The sequence below is a fragment of the Aphelocoma coerulescens genome, chromosome 4 (genome assembly GCF_041296385.1).
Source record: "Aphelocoma coerulescens isolate FSJ_1873_10779 chromosome 4, UR_Acoe_1.0, whole genome shotgun sequence".
Taxonomy (NCBI): Eukaryota; Metazoa; Chordata; class Aves; order Passeriformes; family Corvidae; genus Aphelocoma; species Aphelocoma coerulescens.
The window spans coordinates 34,431,176-34,451,247 of NC_091017.1; the positions used below are offsets into that span (position 1 = coordinate 34,431,176).

The following is a 20,072-nucleotide window of genomic DNA, read 5'->3' on the forward strand; positions in this document are numbered from 1 at the left end:
GGTATGCAACATGTCAGTGAGATTAGAGGTAAGGAAGTTTGCTCACACTTGCTTCTAGAAGCACAGAAATATTAAACAGTGTAAATACTTGTGTAATTTTATGCCTTAAGGTATAAAGGGAAATACAATGTGGTCTTCTGCCATTGTGTGACCAATATAACTGGTATTCCCTGCAGCCAGCTTTTTTCTAAAAGATCCTTACCACACACTGTCAGCAAGCTGATTTAAACCCCTTATCCATAGAAGAATCCTTGCTTGGCATATCTGCTAAAAAACATTCAGGTGGCTCCTCATCTTGCTTGTTCGGGTTAGAGTCATAACCTTTTAGTGGTTGGTAGAAAATAACAGCCTGTTTTGGGAGTTGCATTTTGATGAGTTATCATGGAATTGTCTTATTTTTAAACTACAAGTATGCATGGTGAGCTATCTAGGATTCGTCAATGGGATGGAAGGTCTATGTCTATATTTATAAAATCAGAGCTTAGGAGATCCTTAAAAGCCAGTCCTAAAATGAATGCACTCTATCAAAGTGTACTCCATGTGTGTGTGGCAAAAGTGAGACCCCACACCACCCTTGGTTCTGTCTGAGAACTGACTCCCACTGCTGTTGTGCTCCCCTTGAAATGGAAATGAGAGTGTGAATGTTGAACTTGGTTAGACTTTCACAGTCCGTATCATTGGAGCCAGAATTTCATTGTGAACATACTTCTAAATATTTTTACTCCTTTAGCACTCCTAAACAAAGTAAATAATTCAAATTAAAAATTTTTATCTCAAGTCAAGGTCTGAGCTGCCAAAGACATAGACATAGACAAAGTTCATATCAAAAGGGTTTTTAAATCAATATTTCCTTGTCAGTTAAAAATAAGATCCAAAAAGTCTTGTTGATAATTAATCATTGTTTATTGGTTTTAATCTGCAGATGTGTCCAGTTGCCTTCAAATTCACAGGGTAAAGGTACATCATACACACATATATAAAAAATCTTTTCAACTTGTAGTCATAACACACGTTAAAGGCCTGTCTTTCTACAGGGTTTCTATGGGCCTGATTTTCATTCTAACAGTTTTAAGGGAATAGTCAGAGGCTTTAAATGGCAGCCAGACTACACCATTTTCGATCTCATAGGGGACATTGTACCTGGGGTCGTAGTGGCCTCCCAGGTAGTAAATGCCATTGAGGTTGGCGGCCTGGCAGCTGTTGTACCACCAGCCGCCCCCATACATCTCTGCACAGTTCTCCTCCCAATGATCCTGGTCCCAGTCGAAGGTGCTGAACTTCATCTGGGCGTGGGACGTGTACTCGGTGCCCTCTTCCACCCAGCCAGTGATCAGGGCATCCCCGGCGGTGCCCTCGTAGGAGGACACGGCCAGGGCGTACCCTTCGGCTTCAGACCCTACCTGTATGAGATACTCTGCAAACACAGCGTTTCCATCCCAGTCCTCTAACTCAACCCGAAGGAGAGTATCATTCTGAGTCAGCAAGTGTATGTTCTCATTGCCCAGCCAAAACTCTCCTCGCCCTCTGCCATCCACGCTGCCGAAACCTTTCTTGTAGTCTTGCCAGGTCCGGTTAAAATTCACTGATCCATCCATTCTCTGTTGGATCAATAGCCATCCTCCCAAAGTGGTCTCTTGGTCGCAATAAACTGACAAAACCTTATTGGATCCCGCTGGCTTGATTTTGTAAATGCCACTTTTGGCACCAGAAGTGTGTTTCTGGCGGATATCATCACAGTCTAAAAAAAAAAGTTGATCTGGTTTGACAGAAGTTACCAGCAAAGTTTAATAAAAGGTTCAGAGGAATCCAAACACCAATAGCTCAGGAAAATTGTTAAACATGTCTTGAACTATGCTAGGTATAGTGACAGGCAACATTAAAAAGAATTCAGGAAAGAAAACTTTACACACTTCTTAAATCATGAATTGTCTATGTAATACCCGAGTATTAATGAAATATTTTCCCTTTTATTTCTGAGGTGGTAACAACAGACACAGTGCTTGCACTTTATCATCACACTGTTGTACTACAGTATCTAAAATCAACGTGTCAGTTTGGTTATGGATGGAGTTTGGCTCCATTACCTCAATAACTACCTTTCCCAGTGCTGGGTGTCCTTCGCTTCCCTCCTGACGGTCTGAAGCTGCGTGCCTGAAAGTCTGGGGTATCCTCTGCACTCTGATCATGTTGCAACCCACCTAGCTGCTCATTTATTTCACGGGTCTTTAGTGATTTGGTTTCAAAAGTGGAGCCTCCCTTGTTGAAACTAGAAGAGCTGGTCACTACAGTCCTGGAGTGACTTGCACTGCCAGATGGGAATCCAGATGGCTGAAGGTGAAGTCCTCCAAAGTCATCTTCCTCCTCCTCTCCTAAGTCTGCAAATTTGTCTTTTCCCCCGTAAGTCCCTGAATGACTGGATGCTGCTGTACCTGTGCTACTGCCTGTGCTGGTTGTGCGTCTGCTGGCTGAGAAGCTGCTAGATCCACTAACGTGCTTAGTAGCAGTGGATGGGGAGTCAGGGGTAAAAAATGACTCTAGCTCAGGGAATACAGTCTCTAGCTTGTGCAAGGCATCTGCACCACTAAAACGGTATGTGCTCCCTTCCCCTCCAACATTTCCAGCTAAATAGGAGCAGTCTGAGCCATCAGAAGAAACTGTTTTCTCAACTACTTCTTCTCTAGGGCCATCAGGCCCAGAGACAATTTTTTTGGTGGTAGTTTTGGTGCATCTACGAACAGTGGAGGAGGTTTTGTCTCCCAGACCAAGGGTTTCTCTCCCATGAGTAGGAACAACTAATTTGCTGGCGTATGAAGGTCCATCCCCCCTTGATTCTTCCATGTGATACGAGCTGTCACCTCGGGAGGGTTTTGCATCTGTTTCTGGTCTTTCTAATACCACTTCCATCTGCTTGATGTTATTAATTATGTTCAAAGCTTGCATTTCTGGCAGAGGCTTGTGCTTAAAATGATCAGGAACATTAGAGTCCTTAAGTGGCCTCATTTTCAGTGTACTCAAGGTGGTTGATTGAAGCTCTGGGTGCAAGTTGATGGAGTTGGCTTGGGCAAGCTGCTTCTGGATGTTGTCGTAGCTTTCTTTGTCCACCTTGTAATCAAAACTTCTAGCACAGGTTCCTTTGCAAGCTCGTATCTTAATATCAATGTCCACCTACATAACCAGAGAGAAGTAATTTGGTTAGGGAACTTTCCTGACTTTCTCAAACAAGGATTTCTTATACTGAACAGGGGAAAGATAAGAACTGTCCTAGTACCTCCCACCTACAGCTGAGCTTTTCCAATGTTTGGTTTTTATATCATCATAGGTTTATTTCCATTGTAAATACAACATATGCAGTAGCACAATGCACATGAGTTCCATGGAAAAGAATATTGTAGGAGGTTCCCAATCTCTGCTCCCTTTATTTTTGGGGTGTAGGGGTGTCTTCCTGGTTTTGGAAGGAGTGCTGCAGAGTTGGACATGCTCCATGGGGACTGGGGCAGAAATGGGCCTTCCAAAGAGAGGGGAAGACACTGGACCTGTCCCAGAGTCTGTCATGGCCCTGCTGTGAGGTCCAACATCTTGGGGTTACCACTGCTTTCTCAAATGATCCAGATGGTGGATTTCTGATCTAGGAATCAAAATGAGCCTTTGAGCAAAACCACTGTGCCAGGACTTTTCCTTGCATTATTATCAGAAGAACTGGCTGCAACCTGGAAACACGGGTTCTAATGCCAACCCTGGCAGCAGTGGCAGCACTGGGGATGGACAGAGCGCATCCCCCTTCTAACTGCTCAGCAACTCCTTACAGGAGGGGAAACGCCTCCTACAGAAGCAGTTATCAGCAGATGGAGCTTCCTTTCTGCCTGTCTGAGAGCAGAAGCAGCAGATGGGACTAGGAACTCACAGAACTCATACTGGTTCATAGAGAGCAGAAGTAGAAAACCAGGATGGACAGAAAGCAACTCCTTCGGGGATTTGTCTCAGCAAGTCAGATCTTGTGAGAATTGTACCATGTTTCCTCCCAGCTGCAGCACTGCTCACCATAACAGATAGATCCCCTTTCTGTAGCTAAGCCCTGGAAAGAATGGGAAGTGCTTAGCAGAGACCTACCTCTAAGCGCTTCATCTCCACCACTTGTTCCTGGATGCTGCTCTGCAGAGCTTTAATTCTGTTTACTTGAGTGACGACTCTCTGCTTCAATGTCACAATTCTCCGTCTCAGTTCTCCTGAGAGGCGACCATACGTCTCATCAAGCTCTGAAACAGAAATGCCTCACAGTCAGCTATGCACATGTGCTTTTCTTTCTTTTTAAAATATGTATCATATTTTAAAGTATGTGATTAAACACATAATTGAGAACATATTTCTCATAGTACTGAGCAGATTAAAATTACATTAATTTTTACTAACTAGTTAAGAGTCTCTTATTATGACTGTTCTGTTTCTTGATAATAATGTCCAGTGCAGCCCGTATTTTGACTACATATGGCTTATTCACAAAAAAGTAATAATTCAGTAATGGATAATAAAACTGGGTGTGAGACACTCACGCTGAGCACTATCCAGGTTTGGTTTTAGTACATTCACAGTTTCCTCAATTATCTGATTGGACTTCTTATAGTTGTTTTGATTATCTGAGAGCAGCTTCTTGATTTTTTCTATTCTTTGACTAAAATCCCGGTCCTTTTCATCAATCAGTCCTTGCATTCTGCATCCTGATGGGCATTTGATACCCTAGAATGTAAAGAGGGAAAAAATTGTGCTAAAATCCTCAAGAGTAAACATCTTGTATAATGGAATCAATGAAGCACATCCTCAGAAACCTGCCATAACTGTGGGATGAGGAACAAGTAAACCTTTAATTTTCCCTCTCCTCTGTTCCTCATGGGTGAGATTTTATATATATATATATATAAAAATATATATATATAAATATATATATATATATATTTCCTAAAGGTCTGCTGTTAGAAGTCTGTCATCCAGTTTGAGCAAGGATGTTAGAGGCCAGCGTTTTTAAGCAAAGTTTTCCTCAGAAAAGCTTAATGTTCTTACAGACTTAAGCTCTTTGCCAAGAAGTCATCAAATAAATGTAGCATAGCAATGTACTGAGATGCAAGAGGCAAGACTGAGAGAAATTAATAGTTTATATACAAAGACATCTAGTCAACTGTTACGAAACTTTTGCCGAGCATCTTGTAATCTGACTTCCTAAAAATTAACTAGTGAGTGTATGTGATTCCTAGCTACTTCTTTTCTTTTTCTCACAACTTTCTTTCTGGTGCCTTTCTTTTATGGCCTCCAAAAGTGGGAATATCAAAATTCTGAGAAGAAACACTTCTTATGTTTTTCTAGGATTAACCTTTGTTTATTTAATCCTTCTTTTCCAGACTTAGTTCCTCTTCTCATTCTGCACCACTGCAAACTTCTCCCTCTTTCTTCTGTCTTCACTTTTTCCTTCCTTTCTTTCTTTCTCTCCCACAGGAGATCTCTCCAGGCTGCCCCGACCTGAAGTGTTATCTCAGCCCTAACTCTGAATCCCGTGCTGGCCTGTGGCACCTGTTGGAGTGATCCAGCTGCTGATCCAGCTGAGGCCCATGGGTGCCCTACAGATGGCCCCACTTTCACCCCAGTGTTAATTGCTCACCCAGTCGTCATCCGCACAAATGGGCCAACTCTTCTCAGACTGGCAGCTGGACTGGGACTTGTGCTCCACAATCCTGGGACCACGCACTCCTGCACCCACCTGTTCAAAGGTGCTCTCTCCATCTTGTGCCTGCCAGGAGGAAAAGGGGGAAAAGCAAAACCAAGATTAAGTGAACAGCTGCCAAGGGAGCAGACACATAGTGCTGATGTCCTCACTCAGCTGATGGGAGGCAATCACAGCCACCTGGTAAGCATCACACCCAACAGTGCAAGGATATTATTCCAACATTTCTTGTAAGATACGATTTTGTTTGTTTTGTCAGAATAAAGCTTTACATCTTTTAAAATTAATGCTTCTATGTCAAGAGCTAATGATGCTCAGCATATGTTATGATCATATCATTCCACAGAAGTATTTTGTCCTGTGTGTAAATATAAAATTAACTTGAAATTAGATTTAAACTGTTAAATTAAAGGAAATAATAATAAAATCCTATGTTCCATTTCCATTTGCTGCAATACTCTAAAATTCTTATTGTCACTTTACCACCTTCAATCTACACAAAACTGACTTACAGATATATAAGAAGAGTTTTCCCATCAGTGTTTCTGATTTTAATCACAGTTGCTAACTGTAAGCTTGTAGCACCGTTTTGCCTGACAAAAAGAGCAAGAAAGCTACTAACACAATTAAAATAACTATTTCAGTGATGGATGGATTTCACTGTGGTAACGGAAAGAAGAGAAATAAATATGCTGAGGTTTTCTTCAAACCTGAGAAAAAAAAGTGATATATACAAGCTAATTCCAGGCCAAAACATGATAAGGATTCCTACAGTGTTATCACTTAGTAAAAACCATAATTTTTTTTTCTTTTTTTTTCATTAAAGAAAGTCATGCTTTAGAGCTTAAGATATAATTAGGTCTGACTGAAATCCTCTGTGCCCCTTTTGTGCTTTTCAGACATTATAATTAATGCTTGAAAATATTAATGACCACTTCTTATTATGATTGATGATTAATTCTGAAGCTGAGAAAGGGATCCTAATTCTAGCCTCCAGGGTCAGAACCACTCTGGGGAACTGGACTGTCTTTATAAAAATCAGCAGATTCAAATTCAGTAGTTTGATTAATTAATGATCTGATCTGGCCCAAGTGCCTCCTAAAAGCAGCACATATATCCAGAAATGCCCTTTAGACATTGACAACTCCAATATGACTGCTTCTGAGAGAAATGTAAAGAATCTAACATAAGATTACAGACTGAGTCCTCAATGAGAAAAAAAAGAAAGGTTATATTAACACAGTTGAAAATCAAGTTTATCTCCTTCCTTATGAAAAATTTCATTCTTACTTAGTTGTAGTTTAAGCTGATGTTGCTGCCACAAGAACCCTTGTTTTTAAATGTGTCTTTCATAATAAAGGTTATTGTGTGTCATTTGTAGGTAGAAAATCCTGCTGAAGTGCTGTCCAAAGGAAAGCAGAATTCATCCTAATAAATATGAAAATTGCTGAATGGCTGGAGCCACTAGCATCCAGCCAGTTACGTTTAAGACTTAGAGAATCACCTATGAATGTTTGAATTCATGTTAATGGATATGCTTTGCTCCTCTTGAAGCCAGGCAGATTCAGCAAAACAGAGTTAAGCAAAATTATAGAGAGCTGGATACTCAAGAATACAGATGAAACTTCATCAGTGAAGTGGTTACACTAAGATACTGCATATATGTGTGCATTGAATTTTACAAGATAGGTGACAGACAAAATTTATCTAGCTCATGAATGAACATTAAATAAATGCTTACTATTCAAAACAGAAAGATACAAAAAGAATCACTCATACCCAGGCTATGCTGAGGCATAGGAACACACAGACGATCCTCACAGGTATCATCTTCAGGAGAAGAGCAAGAACTCTGACTGAAAGGATGCTCTTTGCCAGTCTTTTGGTGCAATTTAAACCTGACTGCAAAGCTGAGATTAATCATTATGCTCTCCTCTGTTTGTAGAAAAAACATGCCAAATGCCCCCCTCCCCCTTTGGTGATTACTTAAGGCCTCTTGCACAAGTTTCTGGTGTTATTTGCTCCAGATAAGTTTCTACAACACCAACATGCAGGAAGCACCAATAATTCCAGGAAAAAAAATTGTCTAAAACTGTTTCTTGTAACTGGACATTCAACGAAGATGTATGTCAGCACTGGTAGGATCCAGCAGTGCTTACCTGCCAGAAAACACACACTCAGTGTGATGGGCATTTAGCTGCATAATCAAAGAGCTGATATTTGAAAAAGGGGTCATTGCTTTGCCCTTTCTGTGTGACTGTGTTCCGCTGCTGTGAAATACACTGGATGTTCCAAAATAAGTGCTAGTCTAAGAAAGATTGATACAGTCTACCTGTGACCATGTGGCCATCAACCAAAATTAATTCCTGAGGAGGGCAGAGCCCAGTTTGCATCAGTTTATACAACTGGATCTTACTGGTATTTGTGTAATACATGATGTGTTTAACACCATACTGTCTCTTACACAAATATTGTATTATACTTTTTCCCAAGTCAGGTTTGTTTAAAATATGAATTTACGAAGAGCACAGTAGAGTACTTGAAAATGTCTCAGAACAGACTTTATGCATAATTAAATCTGCCTAAGGAGTCTTTTTTCCTTAATTGGTTCTATATTGGGCATAGTCTATGTATGGCAACTTATGATAATGTCCTGCTGCTGTGAGCTCTGTAACAAGCCTTACTATTACTGAGGAGGGCATACGTGGCTGTCAGCCACTTGAAAGATGCTGCCCATCTCAAAGGCTTCCACTGCAGTGAGCAGGAATGAGAAAAAAACTTTGCTAGAGTAAATGTGGGTATAGTCAGTTGAAAAAACTAAAACTCTCTTGGCATTTTAAAACTGCATGACATTCACAAGACTCTCCATCATCTACAGAGTGCATATTCTGCTTTAGAGGGACACGTTTAAGCTTAGCTAGGATACTGTAAAACACATTAAACTCAAAAGAGCCGATTTTAGCTTTGGATGCATTTCAACAGCCTCACAGGTTTTGTCTTAACTTCCTTTCCTCTGCTTTTCCTCGTGTTTTTTGTCTTCAGGAGGCTTGCACCCTCTCCACCTGAAGCTCACTGCAGTTGAACTGGGCCCTTTGTTTCCTCCCATTTCTGGCCTTGAATTTCATGCTTTTCTTGTCTAGGAAAACCCTCTTGAACCTAACTTAACTCATACTAACATCACTAATAGCAAGTCATATCCTCAGGTAGCAGAAGAGCTCAGTAAGATGATATTACATTGATTAACACCTACACCTCCAGGATCGAGCTTTGCATGACAAAGGGTTTCTGTAATATTTAATGCTTAATCTTATTTTATGTGTGTGCATTCTGAAACAAGATGCTTTGTTTAATTAAATTTCCTGCAATAGCTTTGTAGATGTCTTCTGTTGAACCTCCTGCAACAAACTTCTCATTTCAGCAACAAGAGAGCCCAACTGACTTCATCAACAAATGTCCAAACACATCACATATTACCTGTGCTCAGTTTGAAGGTCAGGCAGCCATGGAAGTATTGTTGGGTTGATAAAGGCACATAAGGCAGCTCCTGGACTCAAAGCAGATAATCAACCAAATAATAATATACCAAAATCTGCTAAGTTCAGAGGATTAGTGGTGCTTCCCTACTACAAGTCCTACACAGTTTTTTCCTCTCTGTTGCAGCAGTTCTGTAAAAGAACTATAAAACCCCTGGAGGGCAATTAAATGCTTAAAGGAGGGAAGCAACACACAGGAGGAAATCTTGCAGGATTACGATTAATTATTTCACAGAACAGAATAAAATGGGCTTCATCAAAAATCTACTGTGGTCTGTGAAGGATGTCCCACTCAAACTCAAAAAAGCTCAATTTTTGCCTCTAAAATAAAAACGAAAGTCTGATCACACAATCTTGTGATCTTCATGCTCAGGAACACAAGAATTGCAGGTGCATCTTTGTGGGTTCTCCTTGTGCATACCCTCATGGACTCTGCTTTACCACAGGATCACATGTGATATTTCTTCCACTGAACCCCTTCTGCCTCACACTGAGCATGGGGGTGGTGCTCCACAGGCAAGCATTTGCCCAGAAGTGTACACTCTTTTCATTGTAGGATGATGCTCTGCAGACTGCTCAAAGCTTCAAGGATTTTCCTATGGTACATTGCAAACTTTCACTCCCCGGCCATGACTTTCCCCTTTTCACAGTTGCAGAAACCAGGTGACAAGGTTAAGTCAAAAAGTAGTTATTAATTTTTGGGATCCATTTTGATATTCTGAGGTCTTCAGAGCACACCCCATGTGCAGATCCCACTGCTGGCAGCTGCCTCTCTGTGTCTGCACCATGGCTCAGGGGGAACAGCTAGCAGCTAGCTCTAAGACACGTGAGTGTCTCGCCTCTGGTCCCACAGGAGCTGGGTGATCAGGGCAGGAATAGCACCTAATTCTGCAGGGTATCAGCTGTAAGTAAGAGACCACTGTGCCCCACCCTGTTTTGCTAACTATATGCATTAAAATCTGTGCAACAGCTAAAGCATCCTTCATAATTCAGGTGTGAAATGTCACTTTGGTTCTAGCTTTTCCCAGTTTGTAGGAGCTTTATTTTGTGATCATCAAGAATACCTTAATATTATATTTGTAATTTAATAGGCCTTAAAAATCAATAGTAGTAAGAGCACAAAAAGCAAAAGAATTTCTGCCTTTTCAACCATGCTGACAGAGGATGTGACAATTTGCTAGGTGGTGTTCCAGGCACTGGTCACCAGGCTAACAGGGGACACAGCAAGTAGCATGTTCCAGACCTCCTCTGACCCTGAGGGATGGCACAGCTCTCTGGTGACACTCAAACACAGTGAACTTAACTCTGGTCCAAGTAAAACTCAGCCACCAAGGCTAGAGGGACTGGAAAAAAGTTGATATCTGATCATAAACATTAGGTAAGCTAAGAGGGGTTTCCTGCTTGCTGCGAAGGGAACTGCTGGGGGGAGCTGCGGTGAAGGAGGAGCTTCTCAGGCTTTATAGTTAAGGGCTGAATCCATGCCTGACCTTCAGCCTGTACCTCTGCTTTCATGTTGCAATCATTCAGTCACTTCTGCCGGTGTTTGCTTGAAAGGCTGGAGGCCAAGAACTAGATAAACTTTGGATTTTACTTTAATTCAGGGTCAAAGGACAGAAGTGCAGTTCACTACTTCATCTGCCCTGCTCTTGGCTGAATGCCACAGTAATAGTCGGGGAGTCTGGGATTTAGCAGTGGTTTGTGTGCCCTAGATGTGAGCCTCACCTTGTTTGCCCAGCGCTGTCTGTGTCCCCTGCCCTACCACCAGTTTCCAAGTGGTGCCTTCTGCTCCTCTTACCTGCTCATTCATGACCCTTCTCTGGATGCTTTGTCTTAGACTCCATTCTCTTTCAGACTCAGCTCTCATCTTCACTTTCTCTTCATATTTTCCTCAGACTACCTAACTCTTTTGGAGTCATTACTAGTCAATCCCAGCACTTTGTCCCACATTTTCCCCATGCCATGTCCCAGAACTGAGGAAACCAGAAGTCCTCCAGTCCGTCCACTTTATTTGATTCTTTCATCCTCTATCTCTTCCTCATTCACCTTTTTTTTTTTTTTTTTTTTTGCCTTTGGAGTGAGATTCCTCTGTTTTGTGCAAGCTCGGTGTGAAAGAAAGGCCACGAAATCCTTTAATAAACTTCTATAAACTGAGAGGTACAGTCTTTTCTAAGTACAGGTAACTTTTACTATAGGCTATGGTCTGACAGTCACGTATGATAAAAAATTATTTAGAAAAGAGAAATATAGTGAACTCTCAGTATACAAAATAGGGGCATTAAGTTCAATTGCAATGTACTTGCTTGCAAAAATTAATACTGAGAGTATTATTCTATTTTTAAGAGTTAGAAGAAATAGGAGGTCTTTTCAGGCCTCTTTCTGATAGACAGAGGATTGGACACCATAGGAAGGAGCTTCCAGAGGCATGAGTCTTGCCAGATCTCTTTCACACAACTGTGGGCTGGGATGCTGCAGACTCACTGATTAACTCTGGCATTGGACTTTATTTAAAGATCAGGCTTCTTGGATTTACTGACTCTGACCCTTCTGACCACTGCAGCAAATGCTCCTCTCCAGAGATTAAAATAATTTGTGAAAACTTGAAGCACCAATCAGCAAACCAACTGGAAGAATAAGCCGATTTTAGTTATGGTGAGCAATCCATAAAATACTAGCTCATATCCATGAAATGTGTTTAATTACAGATTACAATTGTAATTGTAATTGTAAATTGCAGCCAAAATCTAAACCAGGAGAGGCAATAACAATTCTGACCTAGCAGAGTTTGAATACAGATATCAAAGTGACAGAGGTGAAAGGAATATATTTTTAAATCCATGTTGCAAATATATAAATAATACCAACTTAAAGTAATGTCATAGGTGGTATAAACTGAACACAGGAAGTGGAAGGGACTCAACCAATGCTACTCAAGTGGCTGTTTGCAGAACAGGGAGGAGAGTGGGCTTGCCAACCCTTCCCTTGCATCCTTCTCTCCAGCCTCTCGACACATACTGCTTCAGCTACATGGAGCCATGGGAGAGGTCTTACAGCACAAAATGTTTGGGAAAATTGCTTTGCTTGGTGAGAAATTGAGTGTCAAGGCTGGCAGTGAGCTGTGCAGCGTGGCTGGTTGCACGGGTGCAACAGAGTTTTGCAAATACCCCATTTTGGTGGTGTGGAGGGGTCATCCCTCATCTCAAGCTGTTGTTAACCCCACCTGACCCTAGTGAATGATGCCTTATTCTCACCTACTCCTGAGAAATCTGTCTTCCTCTTAGATTTTGGCCCAAGAGTAAAAATTCAACTATGTGAAAATCTTAATAAAAATGAGGAGTAGGCAGTTTATCATGCTGTGGAGACTCAGATCCAGGGAAGATGCTCAGCACCAGCCTCACCAGACATCTGGGCATCAAAACTGGAAACCTGTTGAGGCAGCATGAACTGACTGTAAGATCTCTTTTATCAGTGCCATGTCCTTCTGTCTCTATAATAAAGCACTTGAATGTGCTATTTAGAAATACCAGGCAAACTTCTGTTCTTCCATAAGTAGCTAAAAATAAAGACCAGGATACACTTCCTATTTCACTTCTTAATGCATCAACTTGAAATAATGATAGTTTCTAGCTCTGAGTGTATTTCTTTTGTTGAATGATTTATCCACAAACCTAATTTGGTTTGCTGATACACCCCTCAAATGCACTCATCAGATTTTGAGCAGATACTTTCAGATGGCATCGCAAACTCTTTGCTGGTCATGATCTGTGCTGTGAATTTGCTTATGTGGATCACATGGGAAATTATTACCAGATTCAGAGAAAGAAAAAGCAAGTAAAATGCAACCAATCTCTGCTGCAAATATTAACTTTTTTTGTTGCATGGCGCTGAATATATTAATTTTTAAATATTTATGAAAAAAAAGAGGGGTATGTGGGAATAATGGCTATACAGTGTACTGCTATGTGGCATATAGCAAATGAAACTTATTCTGAGTAAAATTTGAGAAACTAGTTAATATGCATTGTCTGGAGTAAAATACCTGTTCTTGGTCATTGACACTACCTAGCACATCTCAATAGAAAATGTATTCATTACTTTGTGGTAAGCTAAGTTAAATAGTCTTCAGCAGTAAAATAGGCCACTTTCAAGCTGCTATGTACTTTGATCTATGTCACCAAACAACGTCATTAGAAAACTTGAAAGCCCATGGAAACAAGTCACATTTGTGGGGAAATAGGTCCAACACATGCCTTTAAAAAAAGAGCAGAAACTACTGGTGTGAAATTCAGGAATGACTGAATTAAGTAGGCTTGATCCAGCCATCAAAAGTTTTCTTTGTCTTGTTTGGCCATCTGTAGAGCACAGGTAATAAGCTCAGACTTTTTTTGTAATAATCAAAACTTTATTGAGAACAGGTACAGAAAAAATAACCATCCACAGAGGTAAGCACTGCTTAGGGAAGACGTTTGGGCATCTTACAGTCAAGGTTGTTTTACAGTAAAAACTGCACTGTGTAATGTTTGGTAAGTTCAGTGTCTAAGACAGAAAAGATTTGCTTTTCCTGTTCAGGCTGGTCTTTGTCAAATCGTCCTTTACACGTCTCCAACCTAAAACAGAAAGAAATGAGTATTTTAATATTCTTCTAATGGAAGAAGCCTATGGTGACATGTTGATAGTGGTGTTCATACATAGTTATATTAGTTGGGAATTAAAAATGTAGCATTTAAAATACACAAAGGCAAGGGATTATTTGGGATCATGACACTATCCATTTATCTATCCATTAAAAGAAACAGTAAAGCAGAAGGTTTACTAAAATCAAAGTAGAAATACTTCTGTGACAAAATGGTAAACAAAGCCAACTTCTCTAAGATGCAGTGGGCTTAACTTCAGCTGTCCATGCTCAGTGTTTCAAATGATTACAATATTCTGTGTTCATTTTAAATATCTCCTTGGCCCTGTGGTCGAACCTGTTTGACATTGTCTAAGTTGTGCTGCTGTCCATCTACTGACAGTCTGTTGAATGGGATGATTTTCATTGCAGTTTTCTTCATGGAGTACCACCGGTCACGCCAGGTTGCCCAGATAATGCCATTGTCAAATCCAGATGGACCAGCATCTTCTGATGTGTACACACCACCTAAAAAACATCAGTTGGAGCAAAACAGTTGGTTGCTTTCTAAAATAGTTACTGTGCCCATACATTTTTCTGGTCCTGACACCTCCATGGAATCCCTGGGTGTGCTAACAGACCCTGTTCAATGCCTTTCTCCCCATTTTGCTTCTCTCAGGATTGATTCTCCCACTTTGGAATGGAGAGCAGTCATAAATTCCTACTACTGGTGTTAACGATTATTGCAAAGAGTGGGCTATCCCAGCTTTGGAAAATCCAGAAGGCAAAGTGTACTCTATAAATGTGACTCATTTTCCTTTGTCACTAAAATGTGGTGTCCTGGATTATAAGCATTTAGAAGACACTTTACCTATATAATATTTGCCATTGAGGTGGCCAGCATGACATCTATTCATCCACCATCCAGACCCATCTTGCTCAGCACAGTTGCCTTCATAGTTATCATTGTCATTATCATGGGTACTGAACCGCATGCCATTGTGGTAGGTGTAGGATTTATCACTTTTGTCATCTCCAAAATCATATCCATCCAAGGCATCCCCGGCTTCACCACCGATGAAGTAGGCGTAAGTCAGTCGATACTTGTCTTCTTCACTTCCCACTCTGAATACAGCATAGTCAGCAGTGCTGTGAACAAAGGGCAAAAATGCTGAGTGTGAGCATGCTGCCTTCCCAGAACATGCACAAATGAAAAATACATCAGTGTTAAAACTGCAGAAAAGGCATTTATTGCATCCTAGCATTTTAAAAGGAATTGTTTTCATGTGACTGTGGGGCTCAGTTCAGTGACACACATCCAATCAACTTTTGTGCTCCAGTATCAGGCATGTTTTCTGACTACTAGCCTTCAGTGATGTATGAAATATCTACATCACCAGTACACACACACACACATATATATATTTATACATATATACAAGCTCCCAGGTTCACAATAGAAATTAAAAAAAAGAATAGAACAGAATAGTTCAGTTGGAAGGGACTTATAATGATCATGTGGTCCATAAGATATGTAAGACAAAGAAAATTGAAGAGAAGAAACAAATTCTTTCAGCCTAATAAATGAGTGCTGACAGCATGTGGCCTTCTGACAGGCACGTGTACCTGGCAACAAGTCACACACAGTGACTGCTGTCACAGATACAAGTTCAGGAGACAAAGCAGTTCCATGCACACATTAGTTGGTCTAAGAGTTCATAATTTTTTAGGAGCAAACTTTTATCAGTACAAACTGATGCAGCAGTGGGAGCAGTAGGTTTTAAGCTGTCATTTTCGGAAGCATCATGAGCAAATACCTTTTTTTGCCACTCCAGTCCTCCAGCTCTATTCGTAAGGTGTATGGCAGAGTGGACTGTGTAGTTATTAAATGCATTTTTTCATTGCCCAGCCAGAACTCAGTGGTATCATCTGGAGACAGATGTCCAAATCCTTCCTTGTACTGAACCCAATTTTTACTGAAGTCTTCGCTCCCATCCAGTCTCTGGGGAAAAAAACCAAGAACACCAGAAGCAAAAATAAAAATCTCAGTCAAAAGGATATGTATAGGATGTAGGTAAATAAAAACAGTGCCCATGCAGTAAGTTGGTTTATAGAATTAATACATAAGTGGCATACCCTCTGTAGTACTGTCCAGCCGTTGCCATAGGAGTCAATCTCGCAGTAGACCAGGAATGACTGCTTGGCTCTTTGAGGCTTGATAAAGTATAGGCCACTTTTCCTTGCACCTTTATTTGCAATGTCCTGACAATCTGAAGTAAAGATCATTCAAAAGATCATTTTCAATCTAGCTACAATTCTATTCTCACATTTATTTTATATTGTAACTTTCTTAGTGCAAGAAATGAAATTAATCTAAATACCATTCTTGCAAAGTTAGCTGTTTAGTCCACATACTTCAATGTCATTGCCATAAAAAGTCCTACTGAGGGTCACAGGACTTGTGTAAGATGAAGATGAATTTAGTCTCATGTAGAGTTTAAGCAGTGTAAAACACAGTCATTGCATTGATTTCTACAGCAACGAAGAAAGACACTTTCAGACCTAATGGAATAATTTTTTTTTTCCACATGGCTTAGTAGAAATGTGATAATGAGTTATCTTCTGTTTGTCCCGGGTCTATGGAAACTCTACTCATGTCCCTCATGTTTAGCACACATTTTGGGATAATCGTATTTTGGCCAAAAAGATCAAGCAAGAACTGTGTTCCACCTGAACACCTTGTCTGCAGAACATCTAACTTTTACTGACAGTATTTATAATTTGCAATTTTATATATCTTTACAGAAGTCTATGACCCATAAGATTAAAATAAATCATTGCTGTGATGCCAAGCACCAGCACTTGTAGCTGAATTAACCCTCCACCACACAAGAATCATTTTGCACACCTCTTCCAGTTGTCTCCTGAATTTCAGCCCTGTCTTTGCACGGCTCTTGACAGAGTAATTCCAGCTGGGCAATCTTCTCTTTCAGCTCTGTGATCCTGTTGCTGTTCATTATATGTGTATCTGTCAACTGTCTGGACAGAGACACATAAAAATGGGTTGTTGTATCTGCCATTTGTGAGTGTGTAATACACATTTATTTCCCTGGACACATGGCTCATGTATCTACCGTGCTGCTAAATGCACGCCTGTAAAATGGGGTGCCTTTATTAGCACTGACATTTAAAGTTAAGGACAGGCAAAATAGGAAAGCACATGCTTAACCTCATGCAAAACTTAACCACATGCAAAACTTGACTCTAATCAGCAAAACTCTAACCAGTAATTACTGTATGAGTATAACTCTATGGAAAATTTTACTTTGCTCTACTGAAGTAAACGACAAACTGTTCCTCTTCAGTTGTGGATGTATTTGTAAAACATAACTGCTGCAAATAAACTGCTGTAAGTGTCAGAATGCCTAAATAATCTTAGGCAATGTCATTGAAGTGCAGATCTTTCTACACTCGGGTCAAAAAACATATCCTTAAGATTTAGAGACATTAATGATGTTTTCAATTTTATTTTCAATGTCATCTTATAAAACACTACCACTGAGTTTATAGTTACTTATGATTTATAACTATGTAACTGAGCTAATTTTCATGGATATATGCAGCAAAATTGGCCAGAGTGAATGATTGCACAAACATTCCACGTACTCTGCTTGATAGCAAAAACTCGTGACCTCCAAAGGTCATGAAAAAAATTTTAGGGATAGCTGGCACAGCAGGAGAAACATAAATAAAAATATTGCCAGGCTTCATGGCATTCTTATCTTGCACTTCTTGCACAATTAACAGTTTATCCAGGTGAGCAGAGAATTCAGTATCAGATCCTCATGATCCTTTTGTGTCTTGCTAGGCAGCTACTAACTGCAGTGTGGGCAGAACTGTCCACATGAGCACAAAAAACCTTTCTGAGAGAGCCTTTTTGGCACTTGATAAAAGAACAGAAAGTAAACAATTTGTATTGTCACTAATAAAAGAAGTGGAAGATACCTACTGGATAGTAGTTTCATGAGACAGTATAGTGTTTTCGTATCTGATAATTTCTTCAATTATTTTCCTGGACTTTTGAGTAAAATCATCAATTGAATCTGTGAAACAGACAAAGGTACAAAATAATTGCAGTTAGGCAAATTTTAAAAAGAAAACTACATAAATAAAATTTTTCAGTTGTGTACTTATTTTTTATATGCTCACTTGGTAAAGTCTGCTTTTCTGAAGGATAGAGGCCTTGGATGTGTTGAATCAGATGTTCTGTTGTTACTGAGGAGTTAGAAATTCGCTGCAAAGTTCTCTCCATTTCCTGCAGGTCATTATCCACAGCAGGATGGTATTTATTAAGGAAATCTGCAATGCCACAAGTTGTTGGGCAGAAGCTACCCTAAGGAGTAAAGAGAAATAGTTGGCAATGTTTCAGGGGCAAAGAAAGCAGAGTGGAATATTTGGGCAGAGGAACTTTCAGACACTGCTGACACAAACGATAAGGGATAAAAAAGGGCTGGCATTTGCAGCAGACTTTTTTAGAGACAGTTTACTTTCACGTTAAGTGCACACATAGCAAGAAAACAGTGCATGCTATTATTGTAGCATCTGCTGGATATGTGCTTTCATCCACAGCACAGCCTCCTGTACACTTTTATCAAGCATATACTGCTATCAATAAATAACATGTTTAAACAAAGCACAACTAATAGGTACTGAAACCAATGATGAAGTTCAAGTGATAATGGTAGTTAATAATCAGCATAGGAAAGCTTTAGTTACATTCTTAAGATAAAAGGAAATTGCTCAGGTACTTACAAATCTGTCATCCAGTATGCAGCAGTTTTCTCTGGTAGCAATATACTGAAGAGAAGAAAGAGGGCCATTTTTAGTGGATTTTTCTCCAACACCACTTTCTGTGCTAACATACTTCCTAAACACCCTTCACTTACCGCCACACTGGTAGAAAAGAGCAGGGAGAGGAGAGACCCCAGGGGAGCCCAGCTGCACAACCTCAGCCCCATCATGACTGTCCCACCGGGTTGTGCAGTCAGCAGCCGAGAATGTTCAACCTAGCACAGGGTGGCAGCAGTTTAAGGCAGCCGGCTGAAGCTGGGGGCGGGCACTGGGAGGTGGTGGGAAGAGGTGGGGTAGGGATTTGAGGTGCATTCCCGGAATTTGCACATACACTCCTCCCATTTTCAGAAGCTGGTCCCCGCTTTGTCGCCTGATCTCTGCTCCAGTCAGGTCTTAGGGGAGGCAGGAAGGTGAGACAAGGCATGGGGATGCTAAACCTAGTCACAAGCATAATGAAACTCACACATCGCTTTGTGATGGGGCCTGGCAGAAGTTTCACTTTAATAGCACAGGGAAAAGCCACAGTAGCTATCTGAATTATGTGTTACAACTATCAATAACCTAACAATTACATATGCAATTACATAGGCCTTTCCTCATGCAGATCTCTATGTGTTTTGCAAAGAGACTCAACATCATTTTCCCCATTCTATGGATGACGAAACTGAGGCAGAGAAAGGTATGAAGTGGCATATCTGGAAAAGAAGTCTGTGGTATTTCTCATGGGCAATGGAAGTGTGAATGTTCCCTATCCTTCAATACAGTGAGTTCATTCCAGGGACTTTGGTCAATGCTTCCTTGCTGGGGAACTAAAGTTGTTGGTATATTCCTTATTCAATACAGCTACAAGAGTGCTGACAAGCCCTGTCTTCTGCTATGGGCTTTGTTCCAGGCAAATTATTTTAGTATGTCCTTTTGCATGCTATCTTCATTGGGAGCATTAACACCTTTCCACTCATGACCTAGACCTGGTCTCTAAACTATGGCTTCTGCAGAGAAAGCCTGATTTTGTGCCTTTACAGCACAATGTGTGATAAGACAGTGTTGAATGAGGCTTTTGACTCACTTACATGTTTGACCACATGATGAGAAGAATGGTGAGACTGGGGCTCATTGATAGATCTGTTGTTACTGGGGTCAGCTTTGTGATTTCAAGCAAATTACTTCAGCTCTGTACAGCAGGATCAATGTTTCAACTGGGCTTAATAGGTACTTAAAACATGGAAATAAAAGCATTCTATAGGACCCAGATTATTAGAAAATTAGATACAATTACGGCCTGAAACATGGATCTGTATATCCTCTTTTCATCTGGTCAAATCGGGTCAAATAGTAGGTTCCCATCATGTTCAGAGATCCACCCACATATTGC

At 40.5% G+C, this 20,072-nt stretch overlaps 2 protein-coding genes across 2 annotated transcripts; both read right to left on the minus strand.

Annotated features, from left to right (window-relative positions):
- Positions 1 to 879: 879 nt before the first annotated feature.
- On the minus strand, positions 880 to 7,594 carry FGA (fibrinogen alpha chain). The gene is made up of 6 exons (XM_069013550.1): positions 7,487 to 7,594; positions 5,645 to 5,773; positions 4,548 to 4,731; positions 4,108 to 4,253; positions 2,097 to 3,165; positions 880 to 1,738 (listed from the first exon to the last, which is right to left on the minus strand). The coding sequence occupies exons 1-6, from the start codon at positions 7,535 to 7,537 to the stop codon at positions 1,029 to 1,031; spliced, it is 2,289 nt and encodes a 762-aa protein (XP_068869651.1). The 5' UTR covers positions 7,538 to 7,594; the 3' UTR covers positions 880 to 1,028.
- A 6,023-nt stretch (positions 7,595 to 13,617) lies between these two features.
- Positions 13,618 to 18,926, minus strand: FGG (fibrinogen gamma chain). Its single transcript, XM_069013551.1, has 10 exons — positions 18,796 to 18,926; positions 18,662 to 18,706; positions 18,059 to 18,242; positions 17,859 to 17,952; positions 16,758 to 16,888; positions 15,986 to 16,119; positions 15,667 to 15,851; positions 14,721 to 14,998; positions 14,208 to 14,377; positions 13,618 to 13,844 (listed from the first exon to the last, which is right to left on the minus strand). Exons 1-10 carry the CDS (start codon positions 18,868 to 18,870, stop codon positions 13,830 to 13,832), a joined length of 1,311 nt encoding a protein of 436 aa, XP_068869652.1. The 5' UTR covers positions 18,871 to 18,926; the 3' UTR covers positions 13,618 to 13,829.
- Positions 18,927 to 20,072: the final 1,146 nt, after the last annotated feature.